The sequence below is a fragment of the Pelmatolapia mariae genome, linkage group LG3_W (assembly GCF_036321145.2).
Source record: "Pelmatolapia mariae isolate MD_Pm_ZW linkage group LG3_W, Pm_UMD_F_2, whole genome shotgun sequence".
Taxonomy (NCBI): domain Eukaryota; kingdom Metazoa; phylum Chordata; class Actinopteri; order Cichliformes; family Cichlidae; genus Pelmatolapia; species Pelmatolapia mariae.
Window position 1 is genome coordinate 78,953,723 of NC_086229.1, and position 26,776 is coordinate 78,980,498.

A 26,776-nucleotide genomic window follows, 5' to 3' on the forward strand; every position below is an offset into this window, starting at 1 on the left:
CGACTCAACGAGTATAAAGGAAATGCCGCAGTATCTTTGCGCGGCACGAGCATCACAGTTAAATAGGTCCTCGTGAAATTAGACTCACTCAGCTCATTTGACTGTGAAATTTAACCGCATGATATTTGCATATGGTTTTCTGATTGGTTATCAGTAATTTTAAAAATGTTTGTATGTTATTAGCCATTGCAGCTTCTCACGTCCATCAAACTGACCGGCTCTACTTCTCATTCATAATGGCTAGCATGCTTTTCAGGAGTCAGCGCATCATACTTTTCCTGAAGTCTACAAATGTCTGACCTGGAGTGCAAAAACGATCAGGTACAACTAAATAAAATACTGCTGTTTTTTGTTTGTTTGTTTTTAAATTTTCCAAATAAGATAAATGTCACTTTGTGTGTATGTAAATCATGTTTAAAGGATATTAAGTTACTTGTTTGTAAGCTAACTTAACATTATGGATTTTCAATAGGTCAAACTTTGAACTAAAACAGGTTAGGTATAGTTGTGGTTGGAAGTTTTCATCCACTCAACATGGGCTTGAATGCCATGGTAATTTTGGGCTTTTTTTCCAGGGTGGAACGATCGTACAGGATAAATCTTTATTGACTTTAAAAATAAAAAATTGGGTGCACAAGTTTGAATTTCTTTTAGATTTTCTCTCATCCACACAGAATCAAAACTATACATACGGGCTCAATATACATATGTCCCTACAAATATTTGGTTAAATGTCCCTTAGTAACTTGCACTTCAACAAGATGCTTTTGGTAGCCGTCAATAAGCTTCTATTATAATATAAATTAATGTTGTTATTATTAATATTATCTTTTATGTTCAAGTTTTACGCATCTGTTGATTTGAGGTGAAGTAAAAAAAATTGGAGGTAGTCCTTCTTCATTATTCCAGCCACTTTATCCAATGTAGTAGCACTGGCAGCAAAACAGCTCCAGAGAACTATTTTACAATCACCGCCGTGCTTGACAGCTGGTACAGTGCTGTTGTGTTTGAAAGCCTCACATTCACTCCTTCAAACATACCTCTTGTCATCGTGACCAAGTAGCTTAATCTTTTACTCGCCTGACCACAAAACTTTTCACCAGAAGGCATTTGGTTTTCAGTGTGGGCAACTGTAAATTTCATTTGAGTTTAATAGTGTTGATTTTGGAGTAGGGGCTTCTTTCTTTGTTTGCCCCCTCTCAGTTCATGACGACGGAAAACTATCAATTGCAGCCAATCATGATCACTAACGAGATCAGGACTCGGCCTTGTTAAGTTAAAAGACTACGCAAGACTATATAATTTTGAGCCTCCGTGGATTAGAGAAAAAACAAACAAAACACAAACAAAACACAAACAACAACAAATCAGACTACGAGACCCAATTCTTCATCATTGACATTCATGCTCACGATGAGTCGATTTAACGTTCTGACCACAAATGTAGTTAAAAGTTATGCACAAGTAAAACATCATAAGTCAACTCCAGCGTTCCGAAAAGAATTTTATTTTCGAAGAGACTGTCTCAAAATTATGTGATAGGCTAATAGTTCAATACATATTAATGGCGAATTCAAATTATTAATAAGGGACATTATGCCACCAATTATGTCCTCCTCTCCCACCCCAAAACAAACCAATCACCTCACATTATCCTAACCTCAACATGACATGTAAAGCCCACTTTACATGTTGTGTGGTGCGGCTGGACTGACCGCTCGGACCTAATAATGGACGGTTCATTGCAGTTCAAAAAACAGACACTAGGTGGGGGTAGGAGACAAAAAAAAGGTTCAGGTGCACCTGCTTTCTTGTCACCTGTGCTGGTTTTACACCAACACTATCACGCGTAAATAAATCAGAAGTGAAACATTTTGTTGAGCGTTTATCACAATATTTAGTGCCTTATTTGTTTTGGAAGACCAAATATGCGCAAAGTTTCAATAAACGTCCACTAAATATTTTCACAGTAAGAGTCCGATAACAACTAATCCCAATCCAAGTCCAAACACGAAACACAGAGTTTTAGCTAAGGTTAAGGGCATGTTGTGTGACGTAGTATCTAATTATATTTTCAGTCATATTTCCATTAGTAAAGGCTAAACCGCTTCAACAGTTGTGCTGGCAATGTTACAATTTCAAACTAAAATGTTTCTTTTTTGAACCAAGACTGTGTATACCCAATATATACATCATATACACACTATATTAATTCGCACAGTTGCTGATTTTGTAGTCATCCCCCACCTTACGTTTTTAAGCCATAGTTTTATTTTGAAAAACAGTACCGGAAGCTGCAGCTATCTGCTGTTAGCTTGGTAGCGGTAGTTCTCGGGGGCAGCTGCACTCCTTCCTCCCGTCCTTACCTCTCATATTCTGCTGGTAACAAAGGCGAGACAACAAGAGAGGGGTGATGGGTGCTCAGGCAGCAAGCCTGTCAACAATGAACTGAACTGGTTTTGTTTTTATTGGGTATTTGTTGCTAACAGCCTGTCTAACTGCCGATTTATTTCTTCTCGTGCGCGAGCGCAGTTTAAAGTTCATTGATGTAGGTGAGCTGTGGACAGGTTTTTAATCCCGAAGCTTTCGATTTTCTTACAAAACATAAGCAGAGTATTGCGGACTTCGAGCACTAAAGCCGAATGACTGAGGGGAAACATTTAGACCCGTCTTCAACAACACTGGTGAGTTTCTGTCTGTGTAATTATATTTTATATGGAGATTTTGTCTATATTTGTCATTTTAACAGGTGCACTTTGCTGGATTCCGCGAGCACCTGTTCCTTCTCTGGAATATGTTGTGAGCCCGGGATACAGTGACAGTGTTAAACTTAACAGTGGTTATTTTAAAGACTGTATTAGCGCAGAGTTTTCTGTGGTTTTATGCTATTTTTTCACATTATATTTCAGAGACTGTTATGGACTCCATTAAGTGCTCTAGTCTATAAACAGTGATTGTTTTGTATTCACTACATAAGAAGATTGTTTTTCACAGTAAAATCATGCTTCTTTGTAGGATCATCCACATCTGGCGGGTCTTAATGTGGGCATTTTTATACAGCCTATTCATAACCCCATGGTGGTATGCTCTCTCCTCATATCAACCAACTCTGTTTCTTTCGATCTCCATGAGAGCCCACCGCGCTGTTTGTGTGTGTATGTTTTCCTTTCTGGCACACCTTTTCCTGTCTCCTCTTCCTGGCCAACGTGGAGCTTCCATCCACATCACATGTATTGATGCTGCTGAGGTAGAGAGACTCTCTTAAAGCCCCCATACCCAATTTATAAACACACTCAATCCATTAGGCTTCAGACCAGATGGCATAATGTGGACACGGACACACACACACACACACACACACACACACACACACACACACACACACACACACACAGAACACTGTGTTAATGGACGTCCTCTCTAAAGGCACTTAAGGATTGTTCTCAAGCTGGATTGATTTAGGGGATGACATCATATCTGATATGTATTGGATTTACAGGATAAATACACTGAGTGAAATGAATGAGTGGCCCACTGACCCAGCCTGAGCATCTGTATGGTCCAGCAGACTGGAGCATGCAGCTATTGAGCTAAACAGGTCAACAGAAATGTACACAAAAGAGATGAAATCTGTTGGCCACTGCTTGAAAGAAAGCAATGTCTGGAACGTGACCTTAAAGTGTGTTGTTTTATCTGCAAGTGCATTAGAGTGTTTTATTTTAACGTCTACACAAGTTCTTTCTGAGCAAACACACCCTCCTGTTAAAGGTTTATATGTTACTCCTGTGGACGGTGATGATAACTGGAGTGAGATGTGGAAAGACCTGCTTCTACACCCACACACTCACACACACACACACTGCTACAGCTCCTGATGGGTTAATGCTTCTAATTCTGAATTATACCTCAACATATTTCTAAGAACTGTAAAGTACTTAAAAACTCAAAAACAAAAAAAACCACATAACGTGACACAGAAACATAAGACAAGGATGGGGTTAGGGGGGTGATTGTGGTGTAGCGCTGTTTGATTTACCTTGTTGAAATGTGAGACTCTTGCTTTTTTGTCTCCTTGTTTAAAGCTGTACATCGTGTACATGCCCTCCAAACCTGTCTGACTAGCTGGTGCACTCTTTCAGTAACAACTGTCTACTGGTGTTTGTGTGCGGTTGACTTTAGTCAGATTCTGAGTCAAGGAGCTATTATGGTCACAGTGACTTGTCTGTTTGCATCTTTAAGTATAATAAAGATGACAAGTATCTTTAAAATGTGGTTTCCCTGAGGCAGAACAGCTTATGTATTTATTACACCAAGCCTTCAATCTTTTATTAAAACTACACTAAAACTGTCGTCAATAGCGGTTTTTGATAGGGGCGACATGGGCGGTTGCGTGGTGGGGGCGGTATCACGGGCATCTCCAAAAGAAGTTGCTCATACTCATGCTGCCCCGACATCAGCCAGCGCATTTTGGAGATGGCATAGGCACCGATCGGTTTTCTGCCGCCCATTTGCGGGGAGGGCGCCCTCCCCAAAGTAAACTTTATTCTCATCTCCGCTACACACAGTCCAGTATATAGAGAGACGAGACGACGAGGCTCCAGTTACAGCAGTGCAAGTAAACAAACAATAACTATAAGAAGAGTAAGAAAATAAATATACACTTTAGGACTAGGGGTAAAGGGATCAATAACAATTTAAAATGTATAATTTACCGTTTGACGATTTAAAGTCTCACACACAACCCGTCAAAAGGGGAGGGGGGCCGGCTGCTTCCAAATAGAGCACATTTCATTCATAATGTTGTAAATCCAAGCCCATTATTCATGATTTGAATCCCAGAAATAAACCCTAGACAAAGTGAATCTGTGAACTAAGGTGTAGGTCTATTAGGTTATGTTGTGGTGATCCTCGGGTTGGAGGATGGGTGTTCATACTGGAGTGCAAAATTAAAACCAATGGAAGATGGACAAGAAAAGTTCAAAGCCATCAGGTGCTCAGTTTAGAAAAAAGAGAAAAGAAGAGGAGGAGAAACGAGCAAAAGATACCGGAAAGTAGACGTGTCATTGGATAAGGCCAGGTCATCCTGAAACAATCAGAATCAGAATATTTTATTGATCCCTAAGGAAATTATGTGGGTTACAGTTGCTCCAAGAAGAAATTGTAAAAAATAGTAACAGTAACAGACTAAACTCCAAACAATACATTATGTTACAGATTTTACACATTTAAGAAATAGCACTAATATATACAGATCACTCAATTATAAATATCAAGGATTAACAGAGGGGATTATAAATAAATATCAAGAAAATTGACAAGAATATTCCAGAGTAGAAAAGAGCGTGTGTAAAAAGGGTGTAACTATTGCAGTTGTTGGAGCTATTTGTTCTTTAACAAATTTCAAAATAATAAAAATAAAGTTTGTTGTTAGTTCACTTATATTTTGGGGTTTATTTACAAGTTTATTTGTAGGTTAATATTTGTTTCAATGTTTTGTTTGTTTGGTGTTTACCTTGTTAAATTAGTCAGTAAGAGCTGTAGGACCATTTTGTTTCTATAAATAAAGAGACTGGTATAGGAACAGCATGCACTGGGGTGGGCCTATGGTTTTTTACCAGAGCAGGAGAAGCAGCAGGAAGTAACAAAAAAATGGATCTTGTTATTGCTTGCCAAACTGGATGAATAAACCATAAAACGCAACCTTCAAGTTTGGACAGTGGACTTCTTTTGCCTGCATACAAAATATTATCTTAGTGCAGCAGTGGCTTGTGGACTTTTAATTGTGGGATGTTTGGTTTGTCAAATAAAGGAATTGCCACTACAGCAGTGTTCACAGTGTGTTAGATGGAGGAGTTGTACAGGGAGATGGCAACGGGCAGGAATGATTTCCTGTGTCGGTCAGTGGTGCTTTTTGGTCATCTCAGTCTCTCACTGAACGTGCTCCTGTGACTAGCCAGTACGTCATGGAGTGGGTGGGAGGTATTATCCATGATTATCCTTATCTTGAACAACATCTACCTCTCAGACACCACCCAAACAGAGTCCAGCTCCATCCCCACAACATTACTGGCCTTGTGGATCAGTTAATTTAATCTGTTGGCATATGTGACCCTCAACCTGTTGCCCCAGCATGCAACAGCATAGAGGATGGCACTGACCACAACAGAGATACAACAAGATAACATTAATTAGTAGGGATAGTGAAAACTTCTGTGTACGTTTGCTAGCCACTTGGCTATGATAGTAAACAATTGACACTGATGTAGCTTATTGAATCAGACTGTGTCCAGCACAATATTAATTAGTCATTGTCAATTGTTGATTTGTCCTATCCTCATTGTCTGATGAATTATAATGGCTGTTTGTAAGCTGTTTGCAAACTATACATACTCTCTCTCTTCATGTTTATCTGGTTAAATTCAGTATGGTTCCAACAACAGTTTTTACAGTAAAATATGTTTTACATGTATGTACAATCCTTAATATACATATATACACATAAAATATACATATATTTTAATGTGGGGGTTTTTAGAACAGGTATTACTATATATATCCTGCTGCTGACAAATGCCCTGCATATTATAATAATAGAAATATCAAAACTAAAACTGAAACTCATGCAAACTGAACATTTTAAACTTAACTGAAACAGGTAAATCCCCTCTAGAAACAAACTGACAGAACTAAAAAGAAAAACTAATATAAACACAGAGTCATCAGACATTTTATTATGTACATCTTGCTAGTAACAGGTCAGACCCCTTAGCCTTCAAAGTTGTTTTCCATGGTATAGCCTCAAAGAGTTGCTGGAAACATTGCTCAGACTTTTGAGATGTCAGAGAGGCTGAGGTGTTCTGAGCTTTGTGCCATGGTGTGTTATCCTGCTAGAAACAGCTATCAGCGGCACACTGTGGTTATAAAGGATATGGTCAGCAACAATCCTCAGGGAGGCTGTGGTGTTTAAACGATGTTCAGTTGGTACTAAGAGGCAAAGTGTGATAAGAAAATAGCTTCACACCATTAAACCACCAGCAGCCTGAACTGTTGATGAGACAGGATGGATCCATTCTTTCATGTAGTTTACACCAAATTCTGACTTTGAGAGCCAAATGTCAAACCAGAAATCAAGAGTCATGAGACCAGACAGCAAATTTCTAATCTTCTACTTTCCACATTTGGTGAGCCTGTGTGAACCGTAACCTCAGCTTTCTGTTCTTACCTGATAGGACCCAATGTGGTTTTCTGCTGCTGCTTCAAGGTTTTATGTGCTGAGCATTCACAGTTGCTCTTCTGCATACCTTGGTGTGTAACGAGTGCTTGTTGTTGCCTATCAGGTCGAAGCAGCCTGGGCATTCTCCTCTGATATCAATGAAACATTTTCACTCAGAGAACTGCCGCTGAATATTTTCTGTTTTTTCTGACGTTCTCTGTAAACCCTAGAGATGTCTGTGTGGAAAGAGTAGATCAGCAGTTTCTGAAATATTCAGACCAGCCAGTCTGGCACCAATAACCATGCTACATTCATAGCCACTTAGATCACCTTTCTTCCTCATTCTGATGCTCAGTTTGAATTTCATCAGGTCGTCTTAACTCTGTCGACATGCATAATTGGGTTGAATGAATTGCTGCCACATGATTGATTGATTAAATATAGAATAGAATAATCCTTTAATTGTCCCACAAGGGGAAATTTGGTTGTATCAGCAGCAAAAACACACATATACAAACAGAACAGGACACAGAACAGAAGCACAATTTTTACATATTTACATCATGGACAATAGTTACCAGAGCAGAGTACTGTACAGTTATTTAAATTAGCGTACACATAGTGTGAAAACGGAGCAGGATACTGAAAGATGTTTAAATAGTTAAGAATATTTAGAATAATTAGAAAAGTGCAGATTGTTTATTGTACCTGTGCATTAAAAAGTAGACATGTAACTTCCAATAAGTTGTATATATAAGCTGAGAAAAGTAATGTGCAAGTTATAACAGTAGAAGTTGTTACAGCGCTGATGTAGACATCTGTGTTTGTTGGGAGCAGTTCTGATTGTACAGTCTGACAGCTGCAGGGAGGAAGGACCGGCGGAAACGCTCCTTCATGCATCTAGGATGCAGCAGTCTGTCACTGAAGCAGCTCTGCAGTTCAGCAACATTTACATGCATGGGGTGGGAGACTCTGTCCATCAGAGATGTTATTTTGGCCAGAGTCCTTCTGTCTCCCACCACCTGCACTGGGTCCAGGGTGCATCCCAGAACAGAGCTGGCCTTCCTGATTAGTTTATCCAACCTCTTCCTCTCAGCTGCCGATAAACCGCTGCTCCAACATACCACACTGTAAAAAATGACAGATGCCACCACAGAGTCATAGAAGGTCTTTAAAAGCGCTCCCTGGACTCCAAATGACCTCAGCCGCCTCAGCAGGTAGAGTCTGCTCTGACCCTTCCTGTAAAGAGCATCAGTGTTGTGGCTCCAGTCCAGTTTATTATTCAGGTGAACACCCAGGTACCTATACGAGTCCACTATCTCAATGTCCACTCCCTGGATGTTCACCGGTGTCAGTGTGGTGGGTCTGCGTCTCCGGAAGTCCACCACCAGCTCCTTGGTTTTTCCGGCGTTGATCAGCAGGTGGTTCTGCTGACACCAGTCCACAAAGTCCAGAGTCCACTGTCTGTACTCTGAGTCGTCCTCACCTGTGATGAGGCCGACTATGGCAGAGTCGTCAGAGAACTTCTGTAGGTGGCAGCGTGGGGAGTTGATGGAGAAGTCTGCAGTGTAGAGGGTGAAGAGGAACGGTGCCAGCACAGTTCCCTGTGGGGCCCCCGTACTGCAGACCAGCGTGTCAGAGACACAGCCCTGTGACCTCACATACTGTGGACGTTCTGTGAGGTAGTCCAGTATCCACTGGGACATGTGGTGGTCCACTCCCGATAGCTCCAGCTTGTCCCTCAGAAGTCGTGGCTGGATGGTGTTGAAAGCACTGGAGAAATCAAAGAATATGATCCTCACAGTGCTTCCAGGCTTCTCCAAATATTTGCATTAATTGAAAAGGTGTACGTAACGAAGTGACCAGCGAGTGTAAAAACTCATAACTCTGGTTTTCACTGAAAATAATCAACGTGTAAACTGGCACAGGGCTGCAGATCGTCACAACAAGGAGCACTCCAATAATTAGTATAGTAATTATAGTAATTGAATCTCTTTGATAAGACCCTCACTGTGCAGTACAGTCTTCAAGCCTAAGCTGCTCCTGGAAAGCTGCTCCTCTGTAACCCCAGCTAAAGGTTGTGTCTCTTTCCACTTGTAAACTTGGTGGACTGGCCCTTTAATCTGCTAAAGCAAAAAGTGAATCGTGATCAGCTGTGCTTAAGGTGACTTATGATCAGTTACTCTTTTGGCTTCCATAAATCTTGTTAAAACTTTACAAGTAATCCATATTTACTCATCTATGAGTCATTTAAGAGCTACTCCTGCTGACAGCACCACATAGACATGGATTTGTCAGCATTTTAAATGCTCGAGAGATTAACCAGCTAATCAAAAGTGTAATCGCAGAGTTAAAACTGTCTAGAAAATCGGAATGCTTGCAGCTACACGCTCAATTTATTCACCGAAGCGATATACAAAGCAGTGCAGAAATAACATGTTTTTCAGGATCTCTGTTCTCTTTTCTTCATGACTCAGTGCATGACTAAGCCTGCTTTGATTTGCTATTGCATCAGTTGTCGTGCACACACACAGGCACATTTAAAAAAAAAAAAAAAAACATATGGTGAGAGGAATCTGCAGCGTGGACATTTGGTCACCCAGAATGGAAAGGGACTACCACATTGCTGTCATCACGTTTCTTTTTATAGACACTTTTTTAAAAAGCTCTGGTTTGATCGCTTCATTTGAATGACCAGAGTGCTTTGAATATGGAAACTTCCCAGAGTTTCTCTGTTTAAAAGATTAGGTCCCTGGTAGGGGTGACGTTAGTGTGTGTGAGAAAGCAACGTTTTCAAAACTGTAAAGTGCTCTCTAATTACGATCCCTAATTTACATTATTTTTGTTTTTTTAAGTTGAGTAACACATGAGCGATAGTGATGATGATATTTGTGAAGGAAGAAAAACACAACTGTCGAGGATGTCCTCATTCTCTGAACACAGTTGTGTGTGAGGCTTTTAAGTTGGCAAGTCAACACGGGAGACAGTCGAGTGGTTGTTGATGCATTAATATTAACTGTTAATCAAACGGAACTGGTGTAACTTGATCACATGATGCGGTTGTAAATGGAGGCTGTACACAAGTACAGCACACAAGAGAAAAAATGCTATTTGCATTTCTCAATCTACACTGCTCCTCTGCACAGAAGCTCTTCTATTTATAACAAAAGGCCTTGCGTAGCTGCTACTGACAGCAGGTATGATCAGTATCCCTGTTCTGAAGCCATTAAAACAGCGAGTAAACACTGTGCAGTGCAGGATGTTTCTTTAGGAGCAGCTAAAACACTCTCTACCTTCACCGCACAGGTACTAGAAACTAATGAGGTTATTACAGTGTAAAGTTCATTCTCCTCTGTGGCCTTGCAGAGGGGGGATTTTCTACCTAAGAACTCAAAGTCCTACTCAGCGCTGGTATTCACATACCGAGTTATGTAACATCGATTTCCTCTCTGTAAACATTTATTTCTTTTTACTCCTCAGGAGATGATGACACGCTCACATTAACATTCACCAAAGCCTGGCCTTTGATAGGTCAGGGCGGGGAGTGAAGCACATCAGAAGAGACGACGTCCTTCCTGCCACCATGTCCGTCCAGGAACCACCGACATCCACTTCACCCTTCAAACCCGAGGCCAAGCCAAGGCCGGAGATTCCTCCAAAACCACAATGCAGTTCCCCTCCTCTGGGAGAGAGGGACAGCAATGTCAGACGCTCTGGAGGGAAGGTCAAGAGGATTGTGAACCAGTTCAGCAAGCAGGAGTCCACTGAAAGGTTGGAACCGGCCACCAATGGTACTGCAGAAGTCAAGCCAGTTAGACAGGCCAAGAGACCTCCTACGATAAAGCCCAAACCCAGGGTGAGACTGCAGGTTCAGAAGGAGGCAGAGCAGGCAGCGCCGCCGCTCCCAAAGAAGAGGAGCCGCTTGGCGAAGAAACAGAAGGAGCTTGGGGGAGGAGAGGAGGGGGACAGAAGCAGCGTGGAAGGAGGCCGATCAGGTAAAGCAGGTCCAAAACATAAACTTTGGGAGAAGTATATGGGAGAAATACCTCTATCTTGAGTTTAATTTATTATTTTAATTTGCGTTGATTGGAGTTAAACTGCAGGTTTTGGCACAGATATAAAGATGGTCAGAGTGAAGTAAGGTTAGTGTTTAAAAAGAAGCAGAAATGCATTCTTAATGCATTTTCATATCAAAAGCAAGTGTCACCTGATTTACTGAAAATTAAAAGTGTTTAAACCTTTACCTCCAATTAAAATATTCTCTTGCAACAGCTGGTCAAAGATCAGATAACAGCATTAATTGTTTTATCTTGTGATGTTATGATTTCCTGTCTTTATGTCCCTTCACACACACAGTTAGCATAATTAGGCTAGTTTCACAGACTTAGTGTAGCATAAGATCACACATGAATTATTAGACATTTTGTCTGATGCAAAAATTGTGTGTGTGTGTGTGTGTGCATTTAAAGACCTTGGCATATGAGTGTTAAATGTGTAAAGTCAAATGTGCAGCGTAATCAGTGAGCTCTGAGGTGTGGTTGTGTTTGAATGGTCTGTCCCAGCAACCATAAAAGAAGTCAGTCAGCTGATCCTGTGTGTGTGTGCGTGTGTGTGTGTGCATGTGTGTGTGTGTGCTGTGTTTACTTTCCATTGGAAAAGACAGAGGGATCCTAGAGGGATCTCTTTACATCTCTATCTCTTTGTTTAAGCTGCAGTGACACTTTTCTTTGGTGTATCATGGTGAAACTCAACTGAGAAGAAACCCAAAGAAATTAAGTTGCATTGGTACTGATGTGAGATTTGAATTTTCCATTCCAACATGCACTACTATCACTTCCCTTGTTTTGCTTCCTTGTTCAAACAGAAAACATTTAAACATGACCTCACTGAGTTTCTGAGTGAATATAGCTAAAGCATGCAGTCAAGTTTAAAAAGAAATATTCCTGTTAGGGCAGGGGAGGATCAGAATTTTTTCCGGCATACCCCAACAACCACAAGTTTGATCTTTTATTGTCAGCATTAGTAAAAACAAACAAAAAAAAAAGAACCCCAAAACAGGGATTTCATTCATTTTAAAAGATTAAAAAAATTGGATCTATAGGGAATTTATTGTGTTGCAGCACCAGGGCAAAATATAAAAATATCACAGTATACAATAAATAAACAACAAAGTTAAAATAGAAATGTCACAGGCACATAGTGAGGATCTTCTACTGTGAGATACTGCAACAGTAATAAAAAAAAATTAAAATGAGTTTAAGTTGAAGAAGAGTAGATGTTAAAGAAATGTTTAGGGATAATAAGCTCATTTTAAATTGTTTATATATTCATTGTGTTTCAATATTAACAAAAAAGATTTGCTATTGTAAAAATGATTTAAAAATGGTGATTGGTGAAATTTAATATAACTTGCAACCGGTGCCTCGATTATGTGCTAGTGACCAATAACCAGTTACAAATCAATGTGCAGTAAGTGAATCCCTTCTTTTGTTGATGCCTCTTCTGCAGTGTATTGAGCTGAATCAGTATCTGTGTAGGTGCATCTGATAGTTTTGGGGAGATTCCGCTCGTTTAACTCTCAGGAAATAAAGGTAGTCCAACCCCACCATCACTGATGTCACCAGCATGGCAAAGTGCATCAGTGTCCTTAATGGCTTAACTGGAAAGTGCTGGACATGTGTTTCCAAAACGTTTTCCTGTCCTTTATTCCCCAGCTTTTTTAGATGCTAACTTGCTGACCCCTTTAACCATCTTTCCAGCTCACCACTCTCTTTCCTCCACCTCCTCCATTTCCTTTTGTCAGTATTGAATTTCCCCCCCCTGCAAATCCTCCAAATGTTTCCATGAATATTTGAAGACGCGTGCTGACTCAACGGTGCAGCATGTGCGTGTGAAGCATTTATGGGAAGAGAAGATGGGGGGAAGCAAAGCTCTTAATGAAAGCGTACCTTTCTATCTGAGGACACAGGAAGTGGGCAGAAAGCAGCCATTCACACCCATTAGCTCAGGGTTTTTTTGTGTGTTTTTTTTGTTTTGGTTTTTTAATTGCAAAATAAGGAAGAAACTGAATATTAGAGAAGTTCACTATGATTTTACTTTCTTCCCCTTTTGAAAACATTTCAAAACAATTCATGTATTTCTTATTTTTTACGCAGAGCCTGATGGAAAGGAGGTTGAGGTTGAGCTTACTGGAGGAGGTAAAGTGGAGGCGGAGCACAGTCATGACACGCCTGTCAGCCCATGCTGCGCCCCAAACTGCAGCTGCATCTGCCACCTCCAGCGGCCTGGCATGAAACTAATATGGGTGCCCGTGAACGTGGAAGATGTTGGGGAGGAGGGTGGAGAGGACGATGAGATTGATGGGGTAGAGCAGAGGGCGGAGGATGAGGAAGACTGGGAAGATGAGGAAGTAGAGTTTGGGGATGAAGGGCACAGTGAGGCAGAGGACACGGAGGACACTTTTGCGATTGAGGAGGATGAGGCGTTGAAAAAAGAAAAAGCAAAGTTCCACGAGTCGTTGAGTGTTTTGATTGCGGACAACCAGAGGAGGCGTTCGGACCCGGGTCCTCCCTTCATTCTTACATCCCTTGCTATCACTCGCTCCGGGTCTCCCCCCATTCCCCCAAAACGTATGCAGTCACCGCAAATTCAGCTCGGAAGTGCCCAAAATGAAGAAGAGAATATTTACGAGGCCACGCTTCCATTGATTTACCCCACTCCTAAAAACAACGCAGTTGAGTGTAAGGAGCTGGATATTCCTCTAATCAAAGTGTGCAAACTAGGCCGTCGGTCCAAACTGACCAACAGTCTGTCAGATCCCACGTCTGAATTTCAGAAAGAGGGAGAAACCATACTGAGCCCAAACGAAGTTCCGCCTGCTATCCCCCCGAGGATCCCTTTGAACCAGGACAGTCGCAGCCAAACAATACCCAGGGGCGGCATTCCTCTTCCCATGCCCACACCGGAGGAGGGTCATTTGTTGCGACCCTCCTCCCCCAGTGGCTCCGCCACAACTGGACTGAGCCCTCAGCGCGCCCGCACTCCACCTCCGCACAGTTCCCTCCAACCTCAGAGACCCGCACCGCCACCACCAAAGGCAGATCCTAGGAGGCTCAGCACTGCCTCACTGAAAAAAGGTCTGAACGAGAATTATGTGTGCCTGACATGAGCTGTGAATGATGCATACAGGTAATATCTGTTTAACTGAAAGCAGCCATGTCTTCTTTTACTAGGGGAGGAGAATGGAGGGAAAGAGGAAGAGAAGGAGGACACAAGCGAAGAAAAGTGAGTCAGTATCTTTACCTTTCCATTTTTAATAGGATATGTGTGGAAATATTTTATATTTTTCTCATAGTCAGATAAAATTACACAAATATATGCAGTATATTTCTGAAGATGCTCCTAAACAAAGGCACTTTTCCCTCCTGTTTGAGTAAAACTTGCTAAAAGTACAGTAGGAGGGCTCAAGCCACAAATGGATAAACAGGGGAGAGTGCATTTAGAGAAGAGCTAACACAATGTCGTTATATAAGAAAAATAAAGATTTTCACCTGGATTACCCTTTAAACCAGCCTTTATATTATTGAGAGTATTGACAAATTATTAATGGGGCATTTGTAAGTTGTTGACCCTTTTCTTCAATGTCATGTCCCCTGAAAGGAGGAATTCTATCGGGAGGAAGATTGGGTTCATTTTCGACGCTCGTCTGCAGGATGGTAAAGCTGACACTCAAAACAAACAAGCCACAACAAGCCCAGATCTATCAACTGTAACCCTGTTTCCAAAACAAGTCCATAAATGATTAAACTTCTGATAAACACACTTTTACATTTACAAGAATCCGCTCACAGTCCACGCGTCGTTATCACCATAGGCTAAAGATGAAAAAATCGCCAGCATCAATAAAGGGGCAAATTTCACTTGCTGATTGGTCAGGTCACACCTACAGGCATGTGTGGCTGCGCTGAGCAGGGATTTTGCCATCATACCTGAGAGGATTGCTGGATGAGGGTTTGGGGCAACACTGTGCTGTTTAGTTTTAATTTTTGCATCAGAAACTGTTAAATAAACAACATTTCTTTGGACGTAGTTTCGTAGGATGTTTGCAGACAGTGAAGCTAAGATAAAAAAAAGCATTGGAAATATTGGAAAGTCCAGTTGTTCTGATCGTGTCATTGCCTGGCTGTCTTTGTGCACAGTAGGAATTCACTGCCTGGGTCCCATTTGTGAAGGCGCCACTAACGCTCAACAGCACATGCAGGTTTTGGAGCAACAAACACATGCCACCTGCATTACGTCAGATTAAGGAAAACTCTTTCTTGTCACCTTGTCACATTCTCCACATACTGAAACTCCAAGGCTGGTAAAACATGAGTACAGGTGCTAACAGGATGTGCCTGCAAAACCTTTCACCCACTAAAAAACAGTCCTGATGAACTGTTGAGCAGCTGAAATCCTGAAGCATGAGAAACTTTGCCACTGGTCTCAATGTCGAGTGTCATTAGACATGCTTCTGTCCCTACAAAAAACAGATTTTGATATGTAGTTCCAGTTAGACAATTTCAAGCGTTTGCATTGGATACAGGTTTATGTCATTACTAGTATCTTAAATAGGAAACGCATTTGGTGAATTTTACTATGAGCCATAATGTTTGTCTGCATTTAATCAGTTTCTTTGCACATTATCGTCAGTGTGATTGAATCTGATGATATTCATCTGTATTTTCATCGACTCCATTAAGATGTATTGTATGTTGTCCTAATTCCAAAGTACCTGATGCAGTAGATTATGTACTATATACAGCACCGTCTTATTTGCTCTCACTGAACAAATCACTGATTGTACAAAGTAATTTATTACTTTATTATTTGTCACTCCAATGCATTTTAATGAAAAAGATGCAGTTCTGACATTTTTTAGGCTTTACCTCCCAGCAGGAAGTGATGCTGCTGGGAAACTCTTCGCTAAAGAGCGACGGTGACAGTGTTAAAGCTAAGGCATGAAAATTGAAAAATAGCTTTAAAGTAGCAATAAAATTCAAGTTAAAAGAAAAGGAAAGCCTAAAACATAACCAAAAAGTTAAACGAGTCGTTCTTGGTTTACTGATAACTGATTATGCAGGTCCACTGGGAAGCAGAGTGATTGATGTTTATGAATATATGTAGTAATCAGGAAAATGTTTGACTCTTTTCCCTGTTTCAGAACCTCTCTACCAGACGTACCGGGCTTCTGTCATTACAAAGGAGATCCGGCGCCAGACAGTTTGCCGTAACATCAGCAAAACTAGTGCGGACTATGCTATGGACCACCCCGGTCGTCGCCCTGGAAACGGGTTCGGGACTGGTAATGGAGGACCGAGGGGCAGCCCGGTGCCCACACCGACTCAGAGCACTCTGTGGCAGGAACTCCCAAATGTGCGGGACAGCGGGGTGCTGGAGAATCTCAGCTCTGACCAGTGCAAGTACCAGGAGGTGAGGGAGTGGAGGAGGGAGATGATAATGCCTGGCAGAGAGGCTCCATAAAGAGAAATCAATAAAGGCTGAAAGGAGAAATCTGAGATGCAGGATCAAGCTTTAAAACACATCTTAAACTAATAATATAATGCTTTTACATGAATTAGAATCCATTCAGCTACACTACTATTACATAATATTGATTCACCCAGTATGAAGTTCAAAAAAGCTTTTACAGTTAGTTATAAAGTTGTAGTGCCAGTAACAGAATTTTTAAAGGTAAATAACCTTTGAACTACACAAAGTGTTTGGGTTTTAGCAGCACCAACTGCAGTTTTTATTTCTGTCATATAGCACAACGTTCCTGTTTGATTGCTCCCATGAACCAAATCACAGAGAGAAATTTCATAAAAGTCATTAAGACTTTACAAATAAACTGAGTCATTGTTGGATTTAATTGAGCTGAATTTGAGATATAATGCTTAATATCTATATTTAAAAAAAAAAAAAACATAAACAGATTAGTTTACAAAAACATAAATTATATCTGTACCTACAGTTGTTGACATATTGGGCTTTTAATGATTTCTTTGAACTTTTCTTTTTACTTTATGTATTTTATGTATTTTTAATAATGTCAAAAAACAAGAATTGTGGATTTTCTCTAAAGCACACAGGGTCAATGGCAATGACGTTTTGTAGTACATTATTAGTATATGCAAACTCAACGTGCTTAACACGGAAAATAAAGACGAAAAACCTGTGTAGGTTTACAGTGCCTTAAACTGGTGTAAGGAGCAAAACAAAACAACACCTGTAAAGTGTAGGCCTGTGCGATTAAAAATGTTTTGAGTCTGTTTTTGAATGTATGCACAGATATCATTGATCTCAAGTCAGCAGGCTTTTTGTTTCAAAGAACAGGACCGATTAACTGAAGGCACCCTCGGCAGACTGAAATCTTATTCTGGGAACAGTTAAAAGATCTGGACCACGTGACCTGATACAGGCTTAAATACACCCCTCACTAATATTTAGTGAAATGACAAGTTGCACATTGACTGGAGACTTTTGATCGCCATCATCAAGCATCTGGCATAATTCTGGCTGTATATTTGATTACTTCTCTGGGCAGAATTGCTTAATTTAAATTGCTTGCTTTGTGTCATAAATCCGACTTTTAAGCATAGTCTACAAATTTTTCGTAGGGTTGAGGTCGGGGCATTGAGAGTGGCCATGTCAGAAGCGTAATGTTTGTTTGCTTTATCCATCCCAAAACCAGTTTGATGTGTGTTTCGGATCATCCTCTTAAAGCACCCAGCTGTGTCCAAGTTTCAAGTATCTAGCTGTTGATTTGAGGTGAAGTTGAAGAATTTGGAGGTAGTCCTTTTTCCATTATTTGAGCCACTTTATGCAATATACTGGTACCACTGGCAGCAGAGCAGCCGCAGAGCTTGATGCTACCACCACCATGCTTACCATGCTTAACAACTGATACAGTGTTCTCAGGTTTAAACTCCTCATCTTTGCTACTCCAAACATTCCTCTTGTCATGGTAGCCAAATAGTTCAGTCTTGGTCGTGTATTATTCATGTATTTGTAAATTTCAGTTGAAACTGATTTTGGAGCGGAAACATATTTCTTGGTCGACACCCTCTCAGTTCATGGTGAAACTGACAGGATGCTGGTGTTCAGCAGTTTCCAGTTCCTCACAGGCTTGAGCCTTGGTGGTTCCTGGGTGGTTCTTGCTTATCAATTTCTTCTGATCTGAGGGTGACAGTTTGTGTATTCTTCCAGACGTTTGCTGACACATCCATACAATTGTTTGAAATGATGATCATGGATTTTAGTTGTTTATAAATAGCTCCCGAGAGCCCTTCACAACCTGTGTAACTCTTCTTATTTACAAAAAAAAATCATATATAAATCATAAATATTTCCTCTATAAACATGAAAACTGCAGTTATCCTGCTTTTTGTGTCATCTTGATTTCCTTTAATGTGCAGCTTTGTTCACCTTCTTCCTGACAGAGTATGTTTGAGGTCCTGACATCAGAGGCCTCTTACTTGCGATCTCTTCATGTTCTGACTGAACATTTCATGGAGAGCCGGGAGCTGGAAGAGACGATGATCATCAGAGACAGGAAGACCCTCTTCTCCAACATCCTGAGGATCCGTGAGGTCAGCGAGAGGTGAGGGGAAAAAGGGTGAAGGGAGATAAAGAAAAAACAGAAACTGCAAAGTGATTTATGATGTGAAGTGCCGCAAGGTCACTTGTTGAAGATGAAACTGGGACTGGAATGTAAAGCTTGTTCTTTATGGTTCAACAGGCTTGTGCACAGTTTTCTGCAAGTTCTGAAAATTTGTTATCTGACTCAACAGATTCTTGAAAGACTTGGAGGACCGCATATTTCAGGACGTGGTGTTCTCTGACATTTGTGATATAATCAACTACCATGCCCAGCACAACTTCCCCGCCTACATTGACTACGTACGCAACCAGATCTACCAGGAAAAGATGTTCACTGAGCTCATGTAAGAAACCAGAGTTTCACTTGAATCAAGTTCAGACTCTCTGAGAATTTACGTAGCAACGATGAGAAAGGATTGTAAGTAGTGCAGGCTGGCAGGGTACGAACTGTGTCAACTGGAGACAAAGTCTTACCTTATCTTTACTTTTGTGGTGTATTTACAGGAAGAGCAACCTGCAGTTCAGTGCAGTCATCACTCGTCTCCAAGAGTCGCCTCAGTGCCAGCGGCTGCCCTTCATGTCTTTCTTGCTACTGCCCTTCCAGCGAATAACACGCATCAAAATGCTCATTGAGGTGAGCAGCATCACCCAGTTTTCACTCTCTATGTCTTAGCATATGTCACTTTATTAGGTACACCTGTTCCACTGTTAGTTAACATAAGTGCTGTGATTGCAGCCAATCCCCAACTCTCTGTCAACAGTATTCAGGGCCATTGATCAGTGCTCATGACACATACATATTAATGATCAATTCACTTTGATGAGTGATGAAAGGTTTCTCCCATTACAATAGAAATGTCCACATGATCAGAATCATCTTTCTGGGCTTAACTTCAAATATCTAATCAGCCAATCAAAGGGAGACAACTCAGTGGACATACACATGGTCAAGAGCATCTGTTCAAACAGAACACCAAAGTAGGGAAGAAAGATGATTAGAGCGACTTTGAACGTGGCATGGTTCTTGGTGCCAGACAAGCCTGGTCTGAGTATTTCAGAAACTGCTGATTTACTGGGATTTTTCCCACAAAAAAATAACTGAGATAACATCTCAATACAACCAAGGTATGCAGAAGAGCATCTCTGAACACACAAGCAGATTGGCTCCAGCAGCAGAAGACTGCACCAGGTGCCGCTCCTGTCACCTGATAACAGGAAACTAAGGCTACAATTTGTCTGGGCTCAATATTAAACAACAGAAGATGAGAGAAATGATCCCAGGCTTGATAAATCTCAATTTCTGCTGCAACATTCAAAACAACATAAACACAGTTGTATAAATATTTCAGGCTTCACACTCACCAGATGTCAACCAGTAGAGCACCATTAGGACATGGTGAACCTAGAGATTAACATCATGGATGTGCAGCAGATAAATCTGCAGCAACTATGTGACACTGTCATGTCAACATGGACCAAAATCTCTGAGGAATGTTTCCAGCACCTTGTTGAATCTATGTCACAAGTAATTAAGCCAGGTCTGAAGGCAAACTGGAGTCAAACCTGGTACTAGTAAAGCCCTTACTAACTAGGTGGCTGGTGAGTGCATGTTTAGGCCACAGAGTGACAAATTGGTTATTTGCTTCTGCTTCTCTCCTGAAAGGAAAAAGCTCAGCAACTCACAGATGAGTGACAGCCTTTGTAAGCTTTACGTGCTTTACTTAAGTGCCACAGTACATTGTGCATAGCTGACCCTTCTCTCCTGATGGTCAGTGAAAGGCAATAGCATGAGTTCATCACGGTGTTTGGATGTGTGGAATGCCCTCATTCCAGCGTAATCTTACACACTCTAGCCTTCGCTGATCCTTTAACCTATAAGCAAACACACAGACTCACCTCGCCCCAGTTTCACAACCTTGCTTGTGTTTTGGTGGAAAAATGTCTCCTGGTAATGTTGTTTGTCTGTTTGCAGAAATAGAAAGTTGTTGTTTGTTGTTTCAGAACATCCTGAAGAGAACAAAAGAGGGGACGAAAGAGGAGCAGACAGCCTCAAAGGCTTTGGCCTCTGTGTCCAAGGTAAACACGCCTCACTCCTCAACCGCCCTTCTGCCTGCAAATGCGGCATATTTGAGTCTAAGTGTGCCGTATGCTTCTGGAAATTAGACGTCAGCTATTGTCTGAATGAAGGATTTCCCACTGAATCAACTCAGTGAGTCACAGGTGCCATTGAGGGCAGTGGCAGAGTGAGATTAGGTTTATTAAAAGAGCCAGAGGAATAAACTTGATACTCCCAGTGAGACACACCCGGTTTTATATAAGGACGGTTGAGAGGAGGTTTTTTTGTTTGTTTTTTTTAAGTGTGAAAATAAAAGGGATCTACTAACAGATTTCATCATTTTGTTTCAGATCATTGATGTGTGTAACACAGAGGTGGGAAAGATGAAACAGATGGAGGAGCTGATTCATATCTCTAAGACACTGGAGTTTGACAAGCTCAAGGTAACGGCAGTGTTGACGTTTGTATTCAGGTTATGTGATCTCTTTTATTTTGAAGAGTCGTAAATGCCACCTGTCCTCTTCAGGCCATCCCCATCATCTCCCAGACTCGATATCTGGAGAAAAAGGGAGAGCTCCAGGAAATGTCCAAAGGAGCGACTCTCTTCAACATGAGGGCAAAGTTCACTCCCGTCTACTTCTTCCTGTTCAACGACCTGCTCGTCATCGCCGCCAAAAAGGGGTTAGGTTCAAAAACAAAACTGACACAACATAAAATGCTCTTAATTTGTTGACCCATCATTGATGCATTATTGATTCTTTCTGTTAGATTCTAATTAGAATTTATGCTCATTGAGAATTTTTCAGATGTTGTACACATCAGCAAAGCGATGCATTCACAATCCCTGTACAGCTTAATAAATGCATCTTTCTGCTTCTGTGACAACAGCTACATAAATTTGCTTGATGTCAGTGGATATCAAAGCCTATCTGTAAACTGGAGATATTTACTAGCCTCAGATTTATGCACTAATTCAGAATTATACGTTTTGGTTAATCATTAAACACTAACAGTAATTATAATGAGTCACGGGGGAGGAGTGGTCTGTGCACTCTTCTCACTGGTTGAATATTTTATATTGATGTTCTATATGTAGCAATGGACCTAATGTCTTATGTCAAGTTGTCACGGTACAGGAAAAAGAGTCATTGACCGCAAAAAAAAGATGGACTCTTTAGTTCTTTACCCCTTGAAAACCTGCTAGGAGTAACCCTTGAAGCTCTTTTCTGAACCGAGTGGTTTCTGTCATGTTTCAGGACTGCTTATAGACCCGTTTTCCTTCTCATATTTTTTCTTGTAATTAGTTTTTGTCTACATTGTCTTAAACAGCGCGGAGCGTTTTGTGGTGCTCGACCATGCCCATCGCTCTCTGGTGCAAGTGCAGCCAATAGAGGAAAGCGGGACCAGTGGGAGCCCCTTCGAACACTGCTTCAATCTCACGCTGCTGGAAAACCACCAGGGACGCCTGTTTGAGCGGCTCATCAAAGCTTCCTCTCAGTGAGTGGTCGTGTGTGTGTGTGTGTGTGTGAACAGCATGTACTTGACTCTAAAATCTGCAGTATGTTCAATGAAAATAAGGGAAAAACTAGACATGAAGTCAAAGTCCAATTCAAGTAGTTCATGCTGTTTACATAGAAAAAGCCTGAATCGGGTAATTTGACTCATGTAAAAGAAACATTTAATTTCCTAAAAGGAAAAATTGTAGATGAACTGCATGCCAATCAGAGTTACTCAAAGGTTATGTGAGATGGAAATGAGAAATTAGATCCACCAAGCAACAGTTCTCACCGGGAAACATGTTTACACTGGCCTAAAAGTGTAACTAGATTACACTCCTGCCTGGCCTCTCCTTGAAAATGTTGCCCTGGAAGAACAGCTGTTCTGACTTTCAAAGTAAAAGCTTAACGAGCACAAAGAAAAACATTCACTCTACATTAAAAATTAAGTGAAATTATGAACCAAATACAACAAACACATATGCAAAGTCCTGCCCCCCTGATGCATGCCTGGGAGCCAGTTTGGAGAGCATACAAGCTGATGTCCTGGATTTTGACTTGCTACAACTGGCTTACAGGGAAGTTAAACATAAAAAAAAAATAAAAAAAAAAGGATGTTTGTCATTTCAAACAATTTTCCTGGAAGCTAAGACGTTTAGCTGTCACATGACAGTGATGTTTCTTTATTATATGCATTGTTGGCAAGGTATCATCTATCTTAATTGCCCCTTGGGGATAAATATGGTCTTTTTGACTTTGACTTGACTTGATGACAACATGATCTGACGGAAACATTGTTAGGATGTTTTTGCAGGTTTAAAAAATATCCCCAGTGTTATGTGATCCAGAGCAATCAAAAACATGTCCAGGATGTGACTGAGGCCAGAGAATCCATAATGCTCTATGCAAAACATTTTCTCTGTTAAACATTTTGAGGATGTGTTGTTGGTGAGTTTGGTGAAATAGTTTTCCTCTAACACCATCACAGTAAAATGCAAATATTGGTCACTATGCTAATAGTATAATGTGTGACTCCAGGGAATAAATCCTTCAAATTTAGTACTTAGGCCAAAAACATCTAATGTCCATCCATTCGTGTATCCACTTCTGCTTATCCAACTCAGGGTTGCAGTTAGGCTGAAGCCTGTCTGAGCCGTCATAGGGTGAGAGTTGGAGAGCACCCTGGACATTTTGCCTGTACAGTGGTTAGCGCTGTACAGCACAGTAAAAAGGTCCCTGGCGTCCTGCGTGTTCTCCTTGTGTCTGTCCGAGTTCTCTCTGGTATTTCCAGCTTCCTCCCACAGTCCAAACACACGCCTGTTTGTTTAACTGGTAGTTTTGGCAACGTATCTAGGTTAAACTCAAGATCTCTTGACCAAACCGTTATAAAAGTGATTTGCTAAACTTAAATGAACCTAAATACAATGCTGGGAACATTTTTCAGAGATGTGCCAAAATGCAATGTGAGGATTTTTAGATTCAGAAGACTGTGGGACATGTTGACCCTCGTAAAGGCGGTGAGCAGAAACAGGTTGCTATGGTTTTCTGTTGACCTCCTCTTCTCCGCACACCTCGAAGGAGGTGAAAACTCTTCGTACTGCTACATCAGGAATTACATGTCACTGGTATGAGACTAAGCTGTGGCCGTCTCCATCAACAGGTCAGACATGGACAGGTGGATGGCAGCTTTCCCCAACACCACCAACCAAGAGAGAGATGATAATGAAGTGATTTACGAGGACTGGGGTGAGGACAAGCGCATACAAAATTCACACACACCGAGTGTTATGCGAGTTATACAAGTTTACAATTATATGTGTCTGTGGATGGCAGACTGTCCTCAGGTGCAGTGCGTGGAGCAGTACATCGCCCAGCAAGCGGACGAGCTCAACCTGGAGCCCACTGAGATCATCAACGTCATCCGCAAAACCAACGAGGGTAAGAGCATCGTGTGGGAAACGTTTATTTTTAGAAAACAAGCCGCTGCAGCTGAAACCGAAATTATTATTATTATTAACATTTGTTACACAGAAAAAGTTACATGTACTGACATGACTTTGTATCACCTCCCTGGACTCTGCTTGTTTATATGCCTCCACCCTCATAACTGCCTCCATCCTCCAACCCTCGCTTTAGCAGTTTATTTGCTTTGACTTTCTTGCATGAACGACGCAGAAACCTCCAATATCTCCCCCTTCCCTTGTTTGTCCTCTCCCCACTCTCCTACCCTTCCTCCCCTCTTTTTTTTTCTTCTCCCTCCCCCCGAATAGGCTGGTACGAAGGAACCCGCCTGTCGGACGGTCAGAAGGGCTGGTTCCCCCTAGCGAATGTCATCGAGATCACTAACGAACACGTGAGGAGGAGGAACCTCCGGGAGCGCTACAGAGTCATGCAAGCAGCGACTTTGGTTGCAAACAGCAAGACCCGCACCCTTCAGTAGATATTTACAGTAAATGACGTGGACACTTTTGAGAAAGACTCAAACAGTTACTCAGGGACTGTGCCACGTGAGCTGCCAGTTTCTAGCAAACAGGAAACGAAAGGTAAAAGCAGAAGGGTGACCACGACGAGACGGCGGACACACACTCGAGCTGCTGCAGCATCTGCTACTTCAGCAGAAGAAACAGAAAGTATGTGACAGCAGAGGATTAGCTTACATATCTCCCTAACTGCAAGGATCCACCTCTTCCTGTTTTCCGTGCAGCCCCATGCCAACACCTCTTCACAGACTGCTGTGCCAAACTCACATGCCAATCATTCACGGCATTGCTCAAACGCTCGTACGCTCAGACAGGAGCTGGGTGTTGGCTGGAAACGTTGTTTAGTTGTCAATACACAAATAATGCCCTGTTTTTTAGTGCTATGTGACACTTGGTTGGCCAGATTAGAGAACAGAAGGAGTCTTAAAAAAACACAAAAAATCCCCAAATGCATCTCAGCTGAAAGATTCAGCAGTGTTAACGTTTTAAAATTTCACCAGAAAACAGACATAAAATCAGGAAGTGCCTTTTAATTGAAAACAGAAGTACACAATTGTGAAGTACGGAGTTTATGCTTTCAGCATGTGCAAACTGTGCTTGAACTTTATGTTTTTTATGTTTTTAGTAGTTGTGCTTTTGACTAGCTTGTTAGCTTGTCAGTACCCACTGTGGAGTGGTGCTGTAGCTCCCCCTGCAGGGCATCAGAAAATGGGGTCTGGTCTGTGGAAACACTCTAAATGTATAGTATGTTGTAAATTACAACAGGGTGATTCTCCTTCAGGACATCTTTTAATAAAACCTTTTGTCTTTTTAACTGGCTCTTTGTTTCTCAGTAACATTTACTGAACATTATAAAGTTCTCGTCTGTCAGAGGAACCTGTGCAAAATCAAAAACTGGGTAAAGTGCAAATACAATGCTCAAACACAAGAGCCGAGAACAGAAATATTTAGCACAGTCACTGTATGATATCAACATCCATGAGGCTCAGGAGCACGTCCACGGCATCGCCCTCCAAATCTGAGAGCCTCTGTTCCTTTGCTTCCATAAACCCTTCAAAGACACTCACTTTGCTCTTGATCACTGGGGATGTCTTTAGGGGAAAGGTGCTACTTCCTAATGCAAGTGGAGCTTCAGGTTCCTGGTGTGTTTGAGGGCTTGGGCATAGCAGAGGACCAGGAGGAGTGTTTGCTGTTTCATTTCGGTTTTGGGCCTTCAACAAGTCAACATAATTTATTTTTAATTGACTCGAGAGAATGTCAGCGACTTCAAGCTCTGCATCTGACCAAACCGTTCCCTCTATCAGTGCACCACGAGCAGGTTTGTACCCCTCCTCACCGTCCTTAGCACAAGGATGACTGAGGTTTGAGTCATCGTCCATTTGGTAGTGCAGTTTCAGCAGGTTAGTAACGGCCTGGTCCTCTTCCTGGGTAAGCTGGAGGACAACCTGCCTTGGCTGCACCCGAGGGTGAATGATTTGTGTTCTCCAAGTGGGGCTACCCAGATCTCTAGTGGGGTGGGGTCCTGATCTGAATGGGTCTGGGCGGTTTGGTGGGGCCAGGCAGGCGGACATGATGGGTCGTGGTGTGTTGAGCTGTAAGCAATCAAATACCTGAGAGAAATGAGATGAAAGAAAGACCAGCTGTGTGTCGCTCCAAAAACAACACATCATTTGTTACCATTTCTTTTGCACCTTACACTGAATCAAGTAGTGATAACTCGGACAGGCATCAAATAGTATTTTGGCACCAGGGTGTCCTTAAAAGACATTAAGGAAAATTAGCAAGTGGAGCATGAAATAGTTTTTTCAGGCCTGACTCTTGCTATCTACAGCACATGAACATTATCTGAACCTCAGGCAAAAAACATCCAACAAAGACCTAACACAGATTT

General features: G+C 41.5%; 1 protein-coding gene across 3 annotated transcripts; it reads left to right on the forward strand.

Moving 5' to 3' along the window:
* Positions 1-2,353: 2,353 nt before the first annotated feature.
* On the forward strand, positions 2,354-25,662 carry arhgef15b (Rho guanine nucleotide exchange factor 15b). 3 transcript variants are annotated; one of them, XM_063464502.1, is made up of 16 exons: positions 2,354-2,684; positions 10,694-11,208; positions 13,369-14,349; positions 14,446-14,497; positions 14,873-14,928; positions 16,416-16,684; positions 18,694-18,854; positions 19,045-19,197; positions 19,358-19,487; positions 20,855-20,929; positions 21,260-21,352; positions 21,436-21,590; positions 22,239-22,406; positions 24,066-24,151; positions 24,239-24,343; positions 24,676-25,662. In XM_063464502.1, the coding sequence occupies exons 2-16, from the start codon at positions 10,797-10,799 to the stop codon at positions 24,843-24,845; spliced, it is 3,066 nt and encodes a 1,021-aa protein (XP_063320572.1). In that variant the 5' UTR covers positions 2,354-2,684; positions 10,694-10,796; the 3' UTR covers positions 24,846-25,662. The 3 variants fall into 3 exon arrangements, with proteins under 3 accessions (XP_063320572.1, XP_063320580.1, XP_063320589.1); XM_063464510.1 differs by having other exon boundaries at positions 24,542-24,757; XM_063464519.1 differs by having other exon boundaries at positions 24,545-24,757.
* Positions 25,663-26,776: the final 1,114 nt, after the last annotated feature.